The 21,929-nt window shown below is 34.6% G+C and overlaps 1 protein-coding gene across 4 annotated transcripts in view; it reads right to left on the reverse strand.

Moving 5' to 3' along the window:
- The window catches only part of LOC149573106 (Transducin family protein / WD-40 repeat family protein), a 258,800-nt gene that overhangs the window by 70,503 nt on the left and 166,368 nt on the right, over positions 1–21,929 (reverse strand). For all 4 annotated transcript variants that reach the window (XM_089814285.1, XM_089814284.1, XM_089814286.1 and 1 more), the window contains exon 13: positions 19,036–19,141. In XM_089814285.1, coding sequence (XP_089670411.1) covers positions 19,036–19,141 — 106 coding nt within the window. The remainder of the gene's footprint in view (positions 1–19,035; positions 19,142–21,929) is intronic.

A 21,929-nucleotide genomic window follows, 5' to 3' on the forward strand; every position in this document is an offset into this window, starting at 1 on the left:
TAAAACCAATTATCCCGTGTAGAACAAAATTTCTATACAAAAAGGATGAGACGGAAGAGATGTCAACGATTGTTGAGAATATTAAAGAAATAACACAAATAAATATGAATGGAGATATGATCGAAGACCTGTAGGCAGAGAAGATATTTTCGAAGAGTTTTTGTGCATGAAATATGGTGGACGAGCTCAGGATTGAGGATTATTAGAGGATGACCATGTTCAGGCAGAAGTATCTAGGCCTTCCATTAGTAGGTGCTAGGGCAAGGAAAGAATAACTATACAGGATTATTCAGCGTCTATGGATATACGAACCTGGAGAGTGCAAAGCTGCACAAGCATTTGTAAATTCCATCGTAATGCATTTTGAACACATAAATACTTGGTCGGCGATTAACAATTTACCGAGAAGCCTGATAAATATATAAGGAGTATGACTTTTGAAGTCGTGTGAAGACTAAGTAATATTTGATTTAATAGGATCTAACTTCGGAAGTCTACATACCATCAGGAGTTAAAGTTATTTTATTAAAACAATAAAGTAAGATGAAAGAATATTAGAAGATGATTTTACTACATTAGTTTATTTTGTTTATGATGTAATGTATATGCGATTAAGAAAGGATATATCTGAAGTGGCCATTTGTTAAATCTGAAGTGGTCCGATTAATTGAGGAGGAAGTAGAAGGGAATATGACTTTTCATTTGAAAAGAAAAACCTATAAAAATAAAAGATATAAATAATAGAGGGTAGCCAAATGTATTGAACATTGTAACATTTGAACATTCATCAATCTACAAGATATATTTCATATTATTTGTCTAGAGGGATAACGAATTCAATATGACTTTGTAATGTTAATTCAATTATTTTATTTTAATAATAAAATAAAAGGTCCTTTGTTTATTTTTAAATGGTATGGAGATTTAAACTGCAGATGAATCGTCCTTTGTAATTATTATTTGGAATTCTGTATACAGTTTAAATGTCAGATAAGTGGACATGGTCATTTAGCATTTTAAATTCGATCATCACGGATATTGTTTCTATATCAAATTGTTTTTATATTTGTGTCCAGTTTGTCTCCCTACCAAAGGAGTTAAAGTTCAATCTGGACTAATTTAAGATTGCATAAATAATCGATCTGTTGCATCTTGATTATATAATTGTTGGTAGTATGAGTGTATAAGATCTTTATAAAGTTGTACGTGAAAATTCACTAAAATTGACTCTATTGCCTAGATGAGCAGAAGCACTGGTCTTTCTATTATTGAAGTAAGAAAATCTATATATTTCTTCTACAAGAATCAGATCCATTATTAAAACCTTATACAATTCATTCAATTCAAACACTCAGCATCCAGTTTCATTTTAAATCAAGTTCAAAGACTTTGCCAGCCGAAGAACTCTAAAAGTTTAAATTCGCTTTAGAAAAGCTCTAAACCAAGTGATCAAGTTCGAGGAGAAGGTCCACCCGCCTAAGTGTAATGGAGTTTGAAGTGCAAGGGAATCGAGAAGCATTTCCGTTCGCTGGCCAAAACTGATTACGAAATCCTATCGGAGAAGTGGTAGTCTCTTGGATTTCCAATCTGCAGTTTTGGGAACCAACAAGGCCAAAGTCAAACTTGGAAGGATGGATATGCTTTGAAACATGAAAGTGGAATGCATGGAATGCGTGTAAATGAAAATTCTTGACTTTTTAAAAAGTGACTTGGGCTTTCAATATGTCATTGCATGGAAAGCGGATTATAGGTATATGCAACATGTAATGAAGAATGGAAAGTGAGATGACATGCGAATGCGGACGGAGAATGAGCCTACATGTAAGTGCGTGTGAAGGATGAGATGAAATGCTTTATGACGTGGAATGATGGAATTACATGTATTTTGCTCATGAAGTGTACTTGCATATGAAAGGAATGTATGCAATGTGCCTTGGCATGTAATAGCGAATATGAAATGAAACAATGCACTTGCACAAAGAGGTGAAAGGTGGAGTGAAGTGAAATATGCTCAAGTTCTTAGGGAAGAACTTGCAATTTCTTCCAAAAAAAGAAAAACAAGAAAGCAAGAAAGTAAGCAAAACAAAAACCTTTAGTCATAACTCATACATATCAACAAACAAGTCGCTATCAAATGCAAATTCAAATTTGGAGTTTGGGGAAAATCCAAAAGTGTGAAAATGAGAGTTTTCATCATATTTAAAGGGAAAATGCACTATTCATGGCATATATATGGACAAGTGTGCAACATCAAGCTAAAATAGGCATGAAAATAACAAGTTAAGCATGGACTGATGAGCAAGTTTGAAAAAATCCACTTCTTTCGAGATTAAAGAGCCAAAATAGAGAGATTACTTTGAAGACCAATTCTCCTCCAAATCCAGATTGTCAAACAATAATTTGACTTTTTCCGTTCTTGCATTCAACAATATTAATAAGTAATGAAGGGTCGAATTTGACATGAAAATGCCAAATACATGATTTCTAAAGACAATAGCTTGCATTAAAACTCAAAAACGACCCCTCTTGATTAAAATATATGGGCTGAAATGTCATTTTTTGAGTTGTTTTAACAAAAAACATGATTTTTAAATGCAAAAATCTGGGCCATCTTCGCAAAAAACCTAACAAAAAAATGCATGTTTTTGAGTCTTTTTTTAACTTGTGAATGCAAAAATAACTTCCCCAAATGCTAATATATGGTTCCAAAGCAAAAAAGTGACTTCAAAATGCATAAACGTGGATTAAAACCCCAATTTTCTAGGCGTTCTTATCAAAAACGTGATTCATAAAAGGCATGAAATGAAGTTTTTTTGACATCTAATGGCAAAAACATGTTCTTCAATAGTATATATGGATTGAAACACCTAATCGACTTCTATTTGAGTCAAAAAATGGCTTTTAAAGGCCCAAATCTTGGTGGTTTTGTCCAAAACGTGGCTCCAAATGAGGTTGAAACCAAACATTTTTAGCATGAAAGAGGTTGCCAAATGCATAAGGATGCAAAAATGCCTCTTGCGGGAAAATTTTCAAGTCATTTCATGGAGAAATCAAGGAGAAAACACCAAAAATAGGTTCTTGTAAGCCAATGTGATGAAATTCTTCAAAAATGGGCTTTGGAAGGGCAAATGCATGAAGGTGAATGCAAAACAGACCTTTTTTGTGGGATTACATGTTTTAAATATGCAACATAGACCCAAACGCACCTTTTAGAGGCCATTACATGTTTTAAAAACATATAATGGACTCTCCCAAGACAAAAACGCACCTTTTTGGTGTATATGCATGTTATAAAAACATGCTTTTTGCCCAAAAATGGGTTTGGGGAGTGCAATTAACATGTCTTTGGTGCAAAAACTCACATTTTTGGTGCAAAGACATTGTAAGTTACATGCATATGCAAAGACAAAAGCTCACCTTTTTGGTGCATATGCATAACACATGTACCTCATCTTTTTGATGTCATTGCATATTTTAAGTGAGTTTACATGCAATGGCATCAAAAAGTTCCACTTCTAAGTGATTTTACACTTTCACTTGAGTTTTACATGCAATGGCATGAAAAAGGTCCACTTTTAAGTGATTTTAATAAGCACATGTCTATTTAATTTTGATAAAATATTGCTTAAGCGGCACATAAATTATATTTACATTATCATATTAACGATATAATGTATAAAAATAATTTAATAAGTAATATTTGCTAGAGCATTTGATTTAAATATCAAAAATTAAATTGAACTATAGAGTTAATATAGTCACTTAAGTGAAAAATCAAAAAGCAAACTCAACTTAAAAATATAACATAAAGTGCACTATAGTTACTTTAAGTGAAAATTTAAATGATAAAAGTAACTTAAAAAAATAATATAAAGTGAATTTAAGTTATATTTTTCAAAATGTGAATGTCAAATTAAAAATATAACATGATATTTTTAATTCGTGCAATTGCATCAAAGAGGTCCACTTTTTCGCCACTAAATTGGTCATATCTTTTGATTGACAACTCCGATTAAGGCTCAAGTTAGATCAAATTGAAGGGGAAACCGAAAGCAATGACTTGAGCAAAAACAAAGGGCTAAAAAACAACAAACACACACTCAAAAACGAAGAAAAGGACGTTGAAGGCCTCAAAAATCAAGCATAGGCTCAACAAACAGAAAAATGAAAAAGACAACGAAAGCCTTAAGTAAAATGATTCATTATATCAATTGGTGTTGTTTGATCGATCAATACTAACCAATTAAATAATGAAATAACCATAGAGAAATACGAAACTAGTTTGGAAAAGTTTTGTACCGTTACCTACATTTTGTGGTGACAAAATGCAAGACAATAGAACTTAGCCCTACAACACAGACTTTATGAGCAGCTCATGGCTAAAATCAGAACTATGGATGGGATGTCAGAATGCGTTTGCAGCGCTATTAGTGTCAAACAAAAATGCCCACTCTCCCCAACCTTGCTTGGGTTATACATCAACAAGCCAAAAGAATGTTTAGACAAGAACAATGGAGATGGGTTCAACTAGCTAATTACATGATAAAGTTACACCTATATGACCTCATATTAATTGCTCAAACTACTAAGGGTTTGAAGGAACACTTGAATGCGCCTAATACCTTTTTACAGTTGGTTCGGAAGCAAGTGAACACTACCAAAACCAAAGTGCTGATTTTTCTTTGAAAAGAAATAAGAAGTAACAAAACAATTTCCTTTTTGACAGTAGCCCTTTGGAGACTATGGAGGAGTACAAGTATCTTGGAATCGACTTCCATAATAAGCTTTGTTGGGAAACTTGTATAGCAAAAAGAATTCAGGGAGGATGGAAAGCATTATATTTTTTACAAAACAGATGTAAGAATGCAGAATTATGGGACTGGAAAACCAAAAAGATACTCTTCGGTTTGTTGGTTACCTCGGTGATCCTTTATGGATGTGAGATTTGGGGCAGCAATTTGTCAAATACAAAATGGAGACAAATAGAAAGAATCCAAAAACATTTAATCATCTATAATCTCAAGATTAAAACCATCATTCCTTACAAGATCTCATTGGCGTAAATGGGCAATTTTCCATTAGAGTTTGTTGCCATGGTTCGATTATTATGTTATTCAAAGAAAACTCAAAGAATGGAAAATCAGCGAAGGCCTAAATTGATCATACAAGAAAGACTTGACAGAAGAAAAACATGTGGATGAAACAAAATGTTAAATGGATGGAAAAGTGGAATATTAGTAGGCAAGAATGTCCAGATAACAATGAGGAAATTAGAAAGTATGTGAATGAGAAGTTCAGGAATCTAATATGGTCAAAACAAAAAGGACGTAAAAATGATTACTATATCAAAGAATTTAATCTAACGAGGGAGCACGTGGAGAAAGACTACATAGGAGCAAATATCAATTGGAAAGCAAAAATGCTTGTAGCTCAACTTAGAACGGGTTCCCATCACTTGAGGTGTGAAACAGGTAGGTGGACACTACCAAAGGAAGAATGGGAGGAGAGAACATGTTTATTTTGCAACATGGGAGTGGTGGAGACAAAACAACATTTTATCATGGAATGACCAGCATACACTGACATCCACTCCAATTATGGCAATATCCTAGCAACCAACAATTTGGATTTTATATTTGAGGAAACATAGTTGGATAGGACAGCATATTTAATTATCAACATTCATTGTAGAAGAATGGACCTAAAGAAGCAGTTTCAAAAGACTTAGGGTCCTCCTGCCCTCTCGGGTGGTGTGCTTTTCTAGGTGGTCCCTTAGGCTGCTTTGGCCTCGTGTACGTTTTTAAAATCACTCATTCATAAGATTTTTGTTGTATATATTTGTTGTGTTGTGTATGCAAGTCTCATTTGCATTTTCAGATTTGCATGTTTTTGTATATATGTTGTCTCTTCTATTTCTTTCGTCTTCTTCTTCAAGTTGCATATGCAATGTCCCATTTACTTGCATATGCAACTGGGGATAAAATCTTGTTCTAACATGAAAGGAAATCCCTCTTTTCCCCTCATAAGAATGCAAGTGCAAGTCCCACCTATATGCATTCCATGAACCTCCATATGGCTGCCCTATGGTTGAAAAAAAAAAAATTCACATGCTTGTCAGATACATAGCATGACTTATGCCTATTAAAGCATGGTATGTTTCCATTTCTTTACACTATACTCCTCATTTGCACATTTTAAAGCTCATTGTCCACATATGCAATCCACTCCAAAAGACTTGTTTTTGCCTATTCTAGTCATTTTTGAGCCATTCTGAGCTTGACCCATTTGCTCTTTCGCTATCCCTAACCATTCCATGTCATTACCCTATAAATACCTTGCTCAAATCTAGGTTTTTACACTCCCAATTTTGCTATGGACCCTTCACATGACGATGTTCATACACTATGGAACTTTCATATGACAGTTGCGCAGGTACACCATTCGGCAATGTCAAGAGAAGTTACACCAGCAAAAGGGAAAGAGACTACTGCTGGATTGAATTGCATTCTTGCTGGACTCGAGTTGTTGGACGGAGATCTTGGTGTCTGGAATAGCATGATGGATTCTGATTTGGACATCTTGTGTAAGTACGAAGTCATCACGTCTGTTGAGATGTGCCATGATTACGCACATATGATGACCAACAAAGGGCAAGTTTTACAAGGACTTGTAAAAGATGCAAAGGTAGCAGCAGCCAAGATAACTAACTAAGAAAGCACGATCAGAGAGGCATTTAGAGGGCTATCATATGAAATCATCACTGAAGATAACAGACTCAAGAGTCGAGAAGATGTTCTCACAGAGTTCGCAAAGGTCATCTGCTTACAGCTTGAAGTGGATGACTTCAACATCAGTGTGTTGGATACATTGGCAAGATGGAAGTATTCTTTAAAGAATCTGCAAAATCAAATGGAGATTTGTAACAAAGAGATATCTGGAGCAGCAAGCATACTCAAGAAAGTTGTAATTATCTCGCAACACACCGGTGAACCAGATACTATAGTTGTATGCGAGTCCCTACAGAAGTTTGGAGAGTTGGTTGATACCATGTGAATACTTCAAATCAGATTTTGATATTCTTTAAGTAGAATTGTAGTAGGAGAGTTATATGTAAAGAGCATCTATGTTGTAAGTACAGGATAACATGCACCTATACAACCAACTCATGTAGTTAAGTTGCAATCGCATTAGGCATGCAACTTTGAATAAAGTCAATGTAGTTAGTTAGAGATAAGTCAAGGTGGTTGAGGTTGTTCCACTTTTTCCTCCACCTTTCTCTCTCCTATTTTTCTATATAATGGAGAGAGCTCATTGTAAATAATCATCTTTAGGCAAGGCAAGAAAATTATGCCAGTTTATTTGTGCTCTCTAAGACTTTGTGCTTGGATGTACATCTAAATTGCTATCGATAGAAGACACAACTTGTTTTCAAACTTTGTGTTGATTCAATGTGTTCTGTGATGACATTTTTCGAATATTGATTGTGAATTTTGGAGCTTTGATCAAAAGGGATTTGAATTTAATCGTGCAGACTTTGAACTATTTATTACATTCAGAGCCAATTTGAACTTTTGAAAACTTTGTGCTGCAGGGGAACAAATTATAATTGATAGTAGTGACTGTAATCGCTTAGATTTGAATACTTTGGGCTTCAATTTTAAGTGTTTTTATTGAATTTGAGAGAATCCAATAAGAGACTTTGTGCTTTATTGGTTATTATGTTTCAGTTTTTATTCGAGACGAATATAGGGGACTTTGGGTTCCTGATTTTGTTTCACAAAATATCAAAAGTAAATTGCTGCCTCTGGTGTTGTTCTTATGTCAATTCCAAGGTCACCAACATTATCATAGCAATAAGATACATTTTGCTGAGCTAGAAAATTATAGTTGTATACAAATCATTCCTAAAAAAAGAGGAATTGATCAAGAGAACCATCCTTTTTGTAATATCAGTTAAGTTTCTATTGAAGCAACCTATAGTAAGAAGGGAGCCTCCCCTATTGCTGAGAGGAGAGAGAAATCTAATGAAATGTTGCCTAAAGTAGCAATTTTGTAAGTCCTAGTCTGTGACATACAAAATAATTAGCTATCACTATGCTTGAAAGAACATATGTTGGTTTTTTGGAGACTCAATAACACAACGTGCATAACCCCAGACATGCAAAGTGAAAGAGGAACACAAAGCAAGAGCGATCACATAATGGAGCTTACAATGAGATGAGAGAATTATTGAGTGCATAAAAAATATTTAAAATGGAGATGAAAAGAAACAAATGTGTTTTTCAAGAGACAATCAGCATTACACTACAGAGCAACCAAAGATGCAAGTTCATGTTCTAGTTCAAGAGCTTCCACCAAACCCAAGCACTTTGACCATTGAGCATCCTATAGCAATATGGAGACAGAAAAATGATGATGTAATAAAAGTCGTGTCTTCTTAGGCACTTGGATTATTTCCATCACGTATCATGTATTTGTAATCGACATATTACATGTAATGGAAAAACAAGATGTAATTGCATGTGATAATATCACGTGCAAAGTTGTAACATGTAATCAAGTTGCAATCTCATTAGGCATACAACTTTGAATAAGTCAAATTAGTTAGTTAGAATTTTATTACTGAATATGTTAAGGTCGTTGAAGATTTCCTTTTTTTTCTCCACTTCTCTCTCTCCTATTTGTCTATATAAAGAAGGGAGCTCATTCTAAATAATGATCTTTTGGCGAGGAAGAAAATTATGTCAGTTTATATGTGCACTCTAGGACTTTGTGCTTGGATGTAAATCTAAATTGCTATCAATAAAAGAGGCATCTTGCTTTCAAACTTTGAGTTGCCTATTGCATTGAGAACAAATTTGAACTTTTGAAGACTTTGTACTTTAGGAGGATAAATTGTGATAGATATAAGTGGTTGTAATCACTTAGATTTGACGACTTTGGGCTTCAATTGTAAATGTTTTTATTGAATTTGAGAATATCCAGTAAGAGACTTTGTGCCTTACTGGTTATTCTGCTTGAGGCTTTATTCGAGACAAACGCAGGAGACTTGGGGTTCCTATTTTTATTTCACAAAATATAAAAAGTAAACTATTGCCCCTGGCGTTGTTCTTACGTCAGTTCCAAGATCACCATTGTTATCATGGCAATAAGGCACTTTTTGTTAACTTGAAAAGTTAGAGTTGTATGCAAATCAATCCTAAAAAAAGAGGAATTGATCAAGAGAACCATCCTTTTTGTAATTTCAGTTAAGTTCGTACTGAAGCCACCTATGGTAAGAAGGGTGCCTCCCCTATTGCTAAGAGGAGAGAGAAATCTCATGAAATGTTGCCTAAAGTCAATTTTTTAAGTCGTAGTCAGTGATGTACAAATTTTTTAGCCAACACTATAGCTGAATATTGATTCATATTAGGATGCAAATCCATAGGAATATATACCAAATTAAGTTATTGATTTCACAGCTAAATGCTATTTTCACGTCGTGAATGAATCTTATAATAGTATTCTTATTTTCGTAACTCAGCCATGTGTGCAAGCTTATATAGGAAGATTTTCCCATATGTTCCTGAGATAAGGGCAGCACCCTTGAGGAGAACCAGTTAATATTTTACAAAGCAAATTGAATCCTTTTGTGAAGCCATAGGCCCGGGTTGGGCATAATGCATTCACTGTGAATAAAATGTTTCAGTACTCTTATGAAAGTCAAGTATTATGTGTCTTTTGGTGAAGCCATAGACCTAGGTCGAGCAGCATGCATGGCTGTGTATATATAATGTTAAGGCAAATCACCCCAGACACTCATCTAGAAAGACCAACATGGTCAAGATGAAGGGTGTGTATTAATATTCATTAAAACAGGGGTACATGCCTGCATGATAAGAGAAATAACAATCAATAACAAATAAGCAAATAATAAAATGAGTTTAAAATGAGTCAGCTCATAGTGGTCCAATGTTTAGATCTTATTATATAGTCGAGTGGTGGGTTGATACTCTAAATACCATGATGCTCAATGGTTGGATAAGGTGTTCTATGTCCATTTCCAAGTAGGGAGGGTCTTTCTCGGTTGAGATTGTGTGGGGATATTTTGATATCACTGTCCTTCATTCATGTAAATATGAATATAAATGTATCTTTTATTTTATTTTTACTTTTCATAATTTAGCAATTCGAAAAAGGGATGTTACATACAATATTTTGTTGCCCTAAATGGTATTGGTTATTATGATACAGTGGTATAACCTTTTTTCCCTAAACGGTATATGTGGACTAACCCATGGTTCTGTAGATGTTGCACTAGGCGGATTCTAAATTAGGAATTTAGGGTATTACAAACTTAAAATCCTCAATTTAGTTTGAATTGATTTTTTAAGTCAAAAATTATTTACATTTTTTGTCCCGATGTGTTCCTGAATCGACCACACATCTGGGTTGCTTTGTGATCCCAAATCGATCTCACACTTCAATTTCTTTCTTTGACTACATGTGTTCCTAAATCAATCACACATTAGTCAAAGAGGGGCAAATGTATGCACCCTAAAATGGTAACCTAGACTATGGGCCCCCATTATTCAATTTATCAAATTTCTTGAATCAATGGTTTGCAATATTTTATTAAATCAATTCAAATCAATTTCTTTGATCAAATTGTAATTAATGCAATTATATCAACATTTTCAAAGGTTTGATCATTTTATCCTACGTCTTATTTAATTAAAATAAAACCTCTCTTTTAATTAAATAATTAATCCACATTTAATTAATTAAGAGAAAACCCCTCTTTTAATTTAATTAAATATTTCTTATTTAATTAAAAGAACTTGCTCCCTTTTAATTAAATAAAATCCCACTTAAAAAAGGAAATAAAATAAATAAAAATTAAATAAATTCTTTTTTTCTCTACACTTAAATGCACATATTTCTCAGTGGGATTCCATTTAATTTTCCTCCTCTTTTCTCATTGGTGGAATTTTGTCTCACATGGATCATTCTTTCTCCACCCTTGATTAAATCTTATTGCCTCTTAATCTTAATCGTCCATTTTTATTTATAAGGGAGAGGCCTCTCCTCATTTTTGACATCCACGATTATGCTATTGTTATGCTGCAGTTTTGGTGTGCGATTTTTGGAGGAGTTTGAGCATTAAAGCTTTTTGTGGAGAACTTCTATCTTCTTGTCTTCTTCTCTCATGCATCCATGGCTTCCATCATCATAATTCATCCTTGCATTTTCATATTAGCTTAGCTCCATATTTGTTTTCATAGATTAATATTGCATTGTTATTTTCTTTCATAAATTAGATTTTCTTTCTTGCATTGCTTTGCATTGTCATCATTTAGATTAGTTTGCATCTTCATTTGCATTCATATTTTGATCTTTGAATCTCTCATTTTATGGTGTACTTGCATAGGCACAAACTAGGTCAAACTGAAGGCCTTCATTACAAACCCTTGCACTCCACGAATAGAGAGCTATGAGCCGCCATTCGAGACCTCATTCTTGAGCAATCTTGAATATAATGACTCATAGAAGTGTGCTCACATTTTAGGCATACATTACCCAGTACGGCTCATAGCAACATTAAATGGATCATCAAATGTGTCCATAGTATCTGCATCCACATCTTTAGACTTCGTTGTAACACCATATCACCAACATCACAATTGGGTGACTCCATACGTGCCTCGGTCCCACCTAAGGAAGCAACTGTCTCCTGCACTAGAGCAACACTACGATAGCTGACATATAAGTCTCCAATAACAACTCCCTCCTTAGGAGAGTCTGAGGAGTCAGTAACAACTATAGCATGCATTGGCTCTGAACTAACCGTAGCAGCTCCTTTGGGAGCCTCAACCTGTTGAAGCTCAGTGCTGTTATCCACCCAGGGCACTGACACATCCACATGTCCCTATGAAATAATTCCATCATCATTACTACAAATAGGACTAGTAGGTGTCATACTAAATATAGGTACATCTGCATCATGGACACCTTTCAAGGAAAACTCAAACTTCCTTCCCTACAACCTCGATGTCGGCCTTCTAAAGGCGGAACCCATATACCTCACTACCCTCTCAATTGTCTCTGGATCCAACAAACTCTCTGCCAACCTCTGTTGATGAAGCTTACATTTCTCCATACTCTCCTGCAAAGCATTCATTTATGTGCTATCTTCCTCATTACTCCACCAACTTCTAGAAATATCAATCCTCCTATGTCTGTCCATGGCTAGAAAATGCTATCATTCTGGTCACTCCAAATGTAACAACAAATCTAAAAATGAAATTACTTTCCTACCCCACATGATGGTAGGAAACCGCTTTGATACCACTGTACTAACCCCAATTGGTTATATCATCAATTTGCCTTTGTTAATCAGTAGTCTAACATTTTATCAAACATTTGACAATCTTTACTATTAGTATTGCAAATTTGATAATCTGATTTTTGAAATTACACTAGAGAATGCAATTGGACACTTACAACTTCAGATCAATTTAATACCAAGAAGTTTGTATGAATGCGAACATTAATTCATAATCCTGCCCTACAAACTGTGCAATTATATGATTATGAAAGAGAGGATTTGCTCCAGCTTTAATTCATTACAAATAATGTTTCAACCAAACAGTAGCAGCAATAATATATTAAAATGTCAATAACCTGGAAATATAGATTGGATTTGACTTTTAATTTGCACTCCAATGTGAATCTACAACAGGCCCAATAATATATATCACAGGCCATATAAATTGAATGCAGCTCTTGAAAATTGTAACACGGCCCCTCATAAATGTCACACAAACCCTCCTTAGGTGAACATGACCCTGCAATTGATAAATTGCTGCTCTATAGCGAAAAGGCAGCCCTCTACACTCAGATTGAACTCCTAGTTAGGATGTAGAAGCATATAATTAATAATTCAGCCTTCAATTTGTTTTCTAGAATCCAGTCTTCAGCACTTGTTCAATCAACTTCTCAATAACAGTAGATACAGTAGAGAAGCAATTACAATTTGCTTTACCTCAGTAGCAAATTGCAAAATAAACTCATAATCTAACCCTTATACTTCAGCAAGGGCACATAAACCACAGACACGGAATTGTCACAAAGACAACAAGCAAAGAGATAAACAAATAATCAAATGCTTTACTCATCAAATGAGCTCATATTTATAATTTTCAAATGGCACAAAGTTTCCCAAATGAACTTCACTTAAGAAGCTTTCCACACACAACATTAAAATATAATAAACTGTCATTATAATCTAATTTATTAATTGCTTTTGGCTCTGAAAATGACCTTTTCCACCATAACTTAATATTCTAACGCATAAGGCCACTGTTTCTTGTTCCCGCAATTTAAAACTTTTCGTCCCAGTTCCGACAAGCTATGATACTTAGGTGACCAACAAAAATAGCAACCTCAACGTATTTAGATAAATAATAATAATTCATTTGTCTTGCAAAAACAACTGAAGAAGTATTCGAATTGAAATCCGACAACACCAAAATAATCCTGATGATGAACGATAATGAATGAACCTGATGGGGTGACTTACTATAAATAGACGCTCTCTCCAAGATACTTGGAGCTCAAATCAGAAGTTTGAAATAAAAACTAAGAGCATCACTAAACTCTTATAAATCAATTGAGCTCATCGGAACCAACAGATTGACTTAATATAAATAGTAAGCCCCTCAAATGGAGCCAAAACACACCATAGGTTATTGGAAAGCCTATAACCACACAATTGAGACCCTCAAATCCCATTGTCATCTCACAAGGGTCACGATGGTGAACTGACCTAGCCAACTGCATGAACTTGCTTAAAATGAGGACATTACACAAGATGTTAGTATGAGGATTGAACTAAATATATTGTGTCTACATGAGCACGATAGGAATATGGAATACAATATCCTAAAAATATGATCAATTCAAAGTCATGCTAAAGTGGGCAAAGGCACGGTAAAGTAAACACAAGTGAGTATGTTACACTTTTGATTTTACGACATCATGTAAGCATTTTTTTGAAAGCACTGAGATATGGGAATGATAGACCTTGATTTTGATCTTGGCTTGGATTTTCATTCAAATTTGAAATAAAATGATTTCATGATGCTATATATATATATATATATATATATATATATATATATATATATATATATATATATATATGTATATATTTGGAATATTCTCTTAGTGTTTAAAATTGCAAAGTTCATCGAGGATGATGAAACACAAGGGGGAGGGTATGTTACATCCAAATTTTTGGCTCAATTTAAAAATGTTCATATAGCGGTTAAAATTTCATGTGAAGTCAGTTGACAAGTAAAATTAGTTACAATTCCTGTGAAGATGACATGTAAGTTAATTGTTATCATGTTATTATGTTGAAAACTTGGAAGGTTGGTTATTCATTATAAATTCATGGAATGTGAAATTGTGGTTAGTCATTATGATGGTTTATGAATAATAACTTGTTATAGTAATTGTGGTTATATAGAGGATTATGATGTTATCGTAGAGAATTTCCTAGCAAGTGCACGTCAAAGGGGAGAAGCATTGCCAAAAAGGAGTTGGGCACAAGGGGCACTACCATCACTAGGAAAATAGGTACGAGTTGTGAACCCCTATGGCTAAAGGAAAATGGCTACACAAGCAAGAGTGTACATTGGACGACCATGAGTTAACCAATTAGATTATATATATAACTTAATAATAAAAGAAATCATTAAGCATAAACTGAATTATGAACAAATTGGTACCTTTCTGTTATTTGGTTGGAGCCTTCTTGTCTTTAAAGATTGTCCTAACATATCAACAGCATGATACCTAAATATCTATACATGCACATAAATGTATACGTATATATAAGTAAACCAATTTTATATATATAAGGACCCATATGCATACTTGATATGTGGCGTATATGTAAGAAATATTGGTTTACAAATGTACACATATATACATACATACATATATAGGCATTTTAGATACCATGATGTTATATATTAAGACAACATTATTGTTTTTTTCATCCTTGGCTAAAGTATTATTTATTTTGCCTTGAGCAGCCACCTTGTTAATCTGTTTCTTTGGACTTTATGGCATTTTGGTGACTTTTATTCAAAAATATGCCACACGTTCGATGGCTCTTTGTTTTCTTTTACAACTCCTCCACTATCACGTTTCTTAACGGAGCATGAAATTGTTTATAGATTCGATGAGACTTTCCCATTGGCATTGGATACCTCAACCATCTCTAAGCATTTGATAGCTTTCATTTCCATATCCGTTCCTAAACTCTAGCTCCGAATTTTGCTTCTGAATTTCAGCATGATAACTCTGATGGTAGCCTCCTTTTCCAGACCACAATAGTCATTCAATCTGAGTGCATATGGTCCCTGAGCAAGACTGTTATCATTGGAATGATCCTGTTCCATGAGCTCCTGTTTCTGAAACAATTTAGGGCTGTAAGTAATAAGAACCCGATTCCAGACACTGCTCATTGACACGTCTTGTTTTGTGTTTTAATATTTTGAACTTCAGCTAACAAGCCCGAGATATTTATAAATTGATAGTTGTCTCTTTATTTCCTTGCCATGGCTATCAAATTTGTATGATGATCAAGTAGCCACCCGAATGGGTGAGCTGTTACATAATAATGTTCTCACTATGAACACCGATAGCAAATCAGAATGCTGAACCTATAGCTGAATACTGATTCATATCAGTATAGAAATCCACAGGAATATGTACCACATTAAGTTAATGATTTCACAGCTGAATGTTATTTTCACATCGTGAATGAATCTTATAACAGTATTCTGATTTTCATAACTGAACCACTTGTGCAAGCTTATACAGGAACATTTTCCCATATGTTCCTGAGAAAAGGGCAGCACTCTCAAGGAGAACCGGTGAATATTTTACAAAGCAATTTGGATCTTTTTGTGAAGCCATAGGCCCAAGTTGGGCATAATGCATTGGCTCTGAATAAAATGTTTCAGTACTCTTATGAAAGTCAAATATTATGAATCTTTTGGTGAAGCCATACACCCACGTCAGGCAGCATGCAAGGCTGTGTATATATAATGTTAATGCAAATCCCCCCAAACACTCTTCTAGGAAGACCAACATGGTCAAGATGAAGGGTGTGTATTGATATTCATTAAACCACGGGTACATCCTGCATGATAAGAGAAATAACAATCAATAACAAATAAGCAAGTAATAAAAAGAGTTTTAATTGAGTCAGCTCATAGTGGTCCAATGTTTAGATCTTGTTGCCTAGTTGAGTGGTGGGTCGATACTCTAAATACCAGGATGCTCGGTGGTTGGATAGGGTGTTCAATGCCCATTTCCGGGTAGGGAGGGCATTTCTCGGTTGAGATTGTGTGGGGATATTTTGAGGGTCCGCGGTTGGAAAGTTAAGCCCCTGACAATGCTTCTCCTCTCCACCAGATGCCAAAGCTTACACAAGACAAATATACATTCAAATATCTTCTGGTAACGGGTATTTTACTTTACATTTGTAATCTCAAGTTAAAGAAATGAGTCAACATCATTTAATTAGTTATTCCCTTCAATGCTTAGAAATCACTTTCCATTTAAATGTATTAGGAAATCAGTAAAATCAATTGATTTTGAAATTGATCATGAAATGTAACTACCTATGAGATAGGCTTACTTGTTGGTTGATATAACTGTCCTCCACTCATGTGAATATGAATATAAATGTATCTTTTATTTATGTTTTACTTGTCATAATTTAGCAATGAGAAAAAGGGATGTTGTATGTAGTGGTTTTGTTGCCCTAAATAGTATCGGTTATTATGATACAGTGGTATAACCTTTGTGCCCTAAACAGTAAATGTGGATTAACCCATGGTTTTGCAGTTGTTTCCCAAAGCGGATTCTGGATTAAGAATTTAGGATATTGCAAACTTAAAATCCCCAATTTAGTTTTAATCAATTTTGCCCTTCAATTGTTAGTTATGATATTTCAGTTAAATTGATTGTAACCATTAATCTCTTTCGCATGAACATGTAAAATCACTGTTATAACTATTTTCTCATGAATGTGAAGTAGTGATTGTATTTCGATGATATGCTAGTTGTTAGCTAAAGCTCAAGAAAAGGGGTTGTTACACTCATCTAATTCGAGTTATTAAACCTGACACCAACCTTGCATATCTCATGTTGCAGGCAGTCTCAAACATGCCTATATACAGGTGCAGCAAAACCTACACTTGGCTTAGAGTTCCAGTTTGATGGCCAAATAAGGATATTATATTATCACTCCTCCAAGTACATTGCCTTGCTGTACTTAGTCTCATAGACCTATTTTGGTCATCACAGAACATTAATATAATTCTGTCTTACTTAACACTGTACATCCATCATTCAAGAGCTTCTAATGCAATTATAAGCGATGAGTTCATTAAGAGCTTAATTCAAAACACCAGGATAAAAAAAGGCAGACTTACAAGAAGTCACAGGTCAGACAGGCTCCACAAGTAACTTGAAAAGATAACTTGATTGAAGAGTGTCATTTCAAAAACCCAGCAAAATTTGCAGTCTAGTTATACTACATTAACTCTATATTCTCCTCACATAGCTTATTCCTTTTGTGCTAGTCGTTCCTTGCTGTTTTGTGTTAGTCATCCATTGTTATTATGTACGTCTTTGCTTCTGTTTTCTATCTTTTTTCTCTCTCTTCTCAAAGCTTATTATTGCAACCTGTTGTACCCTTAAGTCCCATTAAACTAGTTTTGGTCATCCTTGGACATTAATTTAATTTATTTCCTTCTTTCTAACCATAGTTAAAACTTGATCAAAAATACTATTTCAAGTTCAGCTTGCTATAGGACAATTTGTTTCAAAAGAATGCTACATTGGTTTGTCTCATTTTCTCTTGAATTTGATTTCCTTGGGCATATTTTACATTTTTAAGGCCTCTAAAAAGTCCCTACATTTTAAGGAATGTGACTACTAGGGTAGCAATATTCACCTCCTCAAAGAAATCCTTGGGTAAACTTTATTCTTGGTAGATTATTACAATATATGATTGTAATATTGGTACCAGGATCCAACTATGTAGTTTTTGAGTCAAACTCTTCGACCCCTGTTTCATGAGTAGTGGTTCACATGAACCCATCTCTCATGAGGATGAATACAATAATTAGCACTCATTGGATCTAGCTGATTCTCAAAAACATGAAGCACCGGGACTTCCTAGGAGGTCACCCATCCAAGTACTACTCCAGCTGGAGCGTGCTTAGCAGCTTAACTACAAAGTTTCCTCCATGGTTAAACCACTCTGCTTGCAACTAGATTTGCAAAACCTTCACCAAGTGTTGTGCCTTATAAACCATTCATTAGAAAACCCATTAAGTTTATTAGTTGATATTAACCAAACCATTGCCGAGCAATAATAACAAAGCCTTATGTAATCATTAAAAAGGCTGAGAAATCATTAACGTTAATAACTAAGCAGAAAGGAAATTCCAATCGTTCTAAACAAATTCTCTGTCTGTGTAGCAATGAGGTCTTATTACCTTTATGGAAGTTTTTTCTTTGTTTCAAGCCAAAACATCAATTTTCCAATCACAGATAGATAAGTTTTAGTGCTGTACCAAAGAATTATTTCTTCAAGACTGTTTTAATAAATATTTGAAATTTCCATTCATAAGACCAGTTTCAACAGCATGTGATGTTATGGGTTTCCAATTGTGTGTATGAAATTCTAACTATAAACGCGGTAAAAGTTTCCAAAAATGACACAAATCTCAATGAATTTTTTTCCAGCATTCAAGTGTAGACAACCTCAAAATATAATGATTTTAGTACTTTAGCAGTATTTTAAAAGAAACGTGACCTAATGATTAACAACATCAAAACATATTCCTATCTCAGTCTTAGGTCAGAGTTTCATCCCATTTAAAGCCACATTCAACAAACCACCTTATATCAAGAAGCATTTCGTGAAATATAATCATAATATTGTGGAAATATTATAATTACCAGAGCATGTGGAGGAGGAAGTAATGCCGGTGAGCACAAGGGCATTGGACGGAATCTATCCTTTACAAGCTTTCCTTCATGTACTTGAACTGATTTGCTTAAGTTTCTGCAACACCACAATCATAAGCAACAGTCAGGTGACACTGTAGTATGCCCATGCCTTTTCAACAGGCAATAATTTACAACAAACTGTCCTAAAATCAAAACCATATAATATGAATCTTATAGTGACTACTTTACATTCAAGCAGTTCATTTAAGGAATGTTTCAAATGCTCATAATCTCCAAAACTCCAAACATCAATCATCTAGCCTTTATATCTAGTTTAAAGTATCGACATGCTTAAAATGTGCATATCTAATTTGAAAATTAAAAAAGAATATCAGTCCAATTTTCATAGTTTCACAGATCATAATAATTTCTCCTATAAATCCTTCACCTCAACTCACATAACAAAGTCAAATTTTCATGTTAACAGTCTTCTCTACTTGAAAGATACAGAAGTTATTTTAATTTATTGGCATGTGAAGCCCATTTTCTGTTTCAAATGTCTTTTTTTCTAAAGTTTGTCACATTTATAACAAGAAAACAGAGGCTCCATGTCAGACAATATTTAGTCGTTTCAGCAACCATTGTGCAGCCATTTATCATGCAGATATGACTGTGCAGACTCAAACAGCACCAAAAAAGGCCACATTGCCACAGCCAATGCTACTCAATAGCTATGTAAAAAAGCTGAAAATATTATAACAAAAAATAAGATAGATTTCTAACAGAGAAATGAAGAATCATATCCAAAGCCTAAATCCTTTCCCAATTCAAAGACTACTTCATATTAATGTACATATTTGAAGAAGAGATTAGTGGACCAGAATAAGGTGTTGCACAAAGAAATATCAAGAGATCCAGGCAAAAGAAATTAATTGTCATTTGAGATTCGTAATTTTCATGAAAAAAACATGAGTTTCACATTTTCCTTCATTTTGACCTTTACTCACTATTTAATGCAAAAATTTATCAATTGTCCCCCAACCTTTTTAATATTTTAAAACATGACTTTTCAATTTTGGAAAATTTAGCTTGTCCTCAGCAACAATGCAAATGAACAATAATGTTCGGTCATTTAGGTTGCATGTGCTAAACTTGCCACAGCTACAAACACAAAATGTGGACATCTTAGACTAAAACTCTGGGAAATTTTCTTGTTGGTAGCTATGTGATGTCCTGGAGGCTGAACAATAATTGCACTATGATGCTATTTGGGAGTGCATCACAGGTGGAAGGCAGATGGGCAGTATTTTGACATATCAGAAGATACCACGCCACCTTTGATACCTTGCCTGTGAGTAGTGCCAGTAAATGCTGCTCCCTAATGGTTTCACGTTCAAGTCTGTCAGGCAGGCAAGACTCGTGCATGAGGCTTCACATCCAGTTTGGTGACAACAGCGAGACTATAATTTTAAAGGCCAAGAATCTTCTTTCACTTTTGGTTAAGAAAGCTAGCCTTCCCAACACAAAGGTCATTGCTCCCCTGTGCCTGCCTCTCATTACTTCCATTCATACCACAACACAGTACAACTTGTTATTGTACCATATCGATAGCATGAAAATTAATTTAAACAATCAATACCAAGATTGACACATAGTGCACTGGTGCTGGTAAAAGTAATTTCCACACTTGAACTATCAATCTGAGCAAAATCAGTACATTTTGTAAAATTTGACCTCATACTTTTCAACGTTTACATTTTTAGAGGTTTATTTTGCATTTAAGTTTTTAGAGGTTAGAGTAATTCTGAGCAATTATCACTGTTGACTTCACTGATTTTGGGGGGTTTATGTTGGTGCTGTTCTTGAGTTTCGTGTCTAGTGATTCATAAGTTTTCTTGGTGTTTCCTTTGCTAGTTGCACCATTGTACTTTTTTTTCTTGATGTTGTCCTTGATGGTCCAACCATTCTAATCAGTATTGGAAGTTGACCTTGTAGGTGATTCATTTGAAATTATTGGCAGACTCCTTTGTTTTCAATTTTGATGCAGGCTAGATGCCAATTAGGGGCACCCTCATACTTCCTATCAATATGTTTGAGTGATTTTGTAATTGAAGCTTTCAGCATTTGCACATCTTCCTGTATTTTTAAGTTTTAGACCATATGCAGTGACAACAGACTCTAGAAGCAATTAAGTTTTCAGTTTTGGCATTTATTAATTTATTCAACTCTCAAGTAAACTGTCAATTCAGCTTTAATTATGCGTATTAAGAATTTAAAATGTATAGGACGAATGTCTCATTAAAGTAATCATATGTATATTTGAGATTTCCCTTTTTTATATATAACTGTCTCCTTTGTTGTCCCCTAACATAGCCTTAAAAAAACATTTACCCTAGAAACACACCCAGCCATCCCCTAACATCACCATCCTCCAAACTTGGTCAAGACACTATCAGAATGTTCACATATCCCAAGCCTTAGTTATCATGCTAATTTTTTGGATATGTGAAGATGTATGTTTGAGCACCAACACATTCAAAGGAAGAAAGACTACAACGATGTTACCCCGGTACTGGGGTACGTCGGGATGGCGGGACGTCGGAACGAGTTTCCGGGATGGGGGGAAAATGGGCCTCATTTTGGGAACGGCAGGGGGACGGCCAAGGGATGGTGGCAAGAGGAGGACGGGGCAGGGAGGACTGTTGTATAGTATACATATAGAACTTGAAATGCGTGTTATGAAATGATGTTTCAGTAGAACATACCAAATTAAAATACTTGAACATAGCCAAATTGCAAAATGAATTAGAACCATTGAACATTCAACATAATAACATATTACACACCCAATAGTAACATTCAAAAAACAAAAGTCAAATAGAAATCCAAGTCCCCATACTAGC

Source organism: Cupressus sempervirens, chromosome 2, assembly GCF_028749045.1.
Source record: "Cupressus sempervirens isolate cs-2001-9-10 chromosome 2, ASM2874904v1, whole genome shotgun sequence".
NCBI lineage: Eukaryota > Viridiplantae > Streptophyta > Pinopsida > Cupressales > Cupressaceae > Cupressus > Cupressus sempervirens.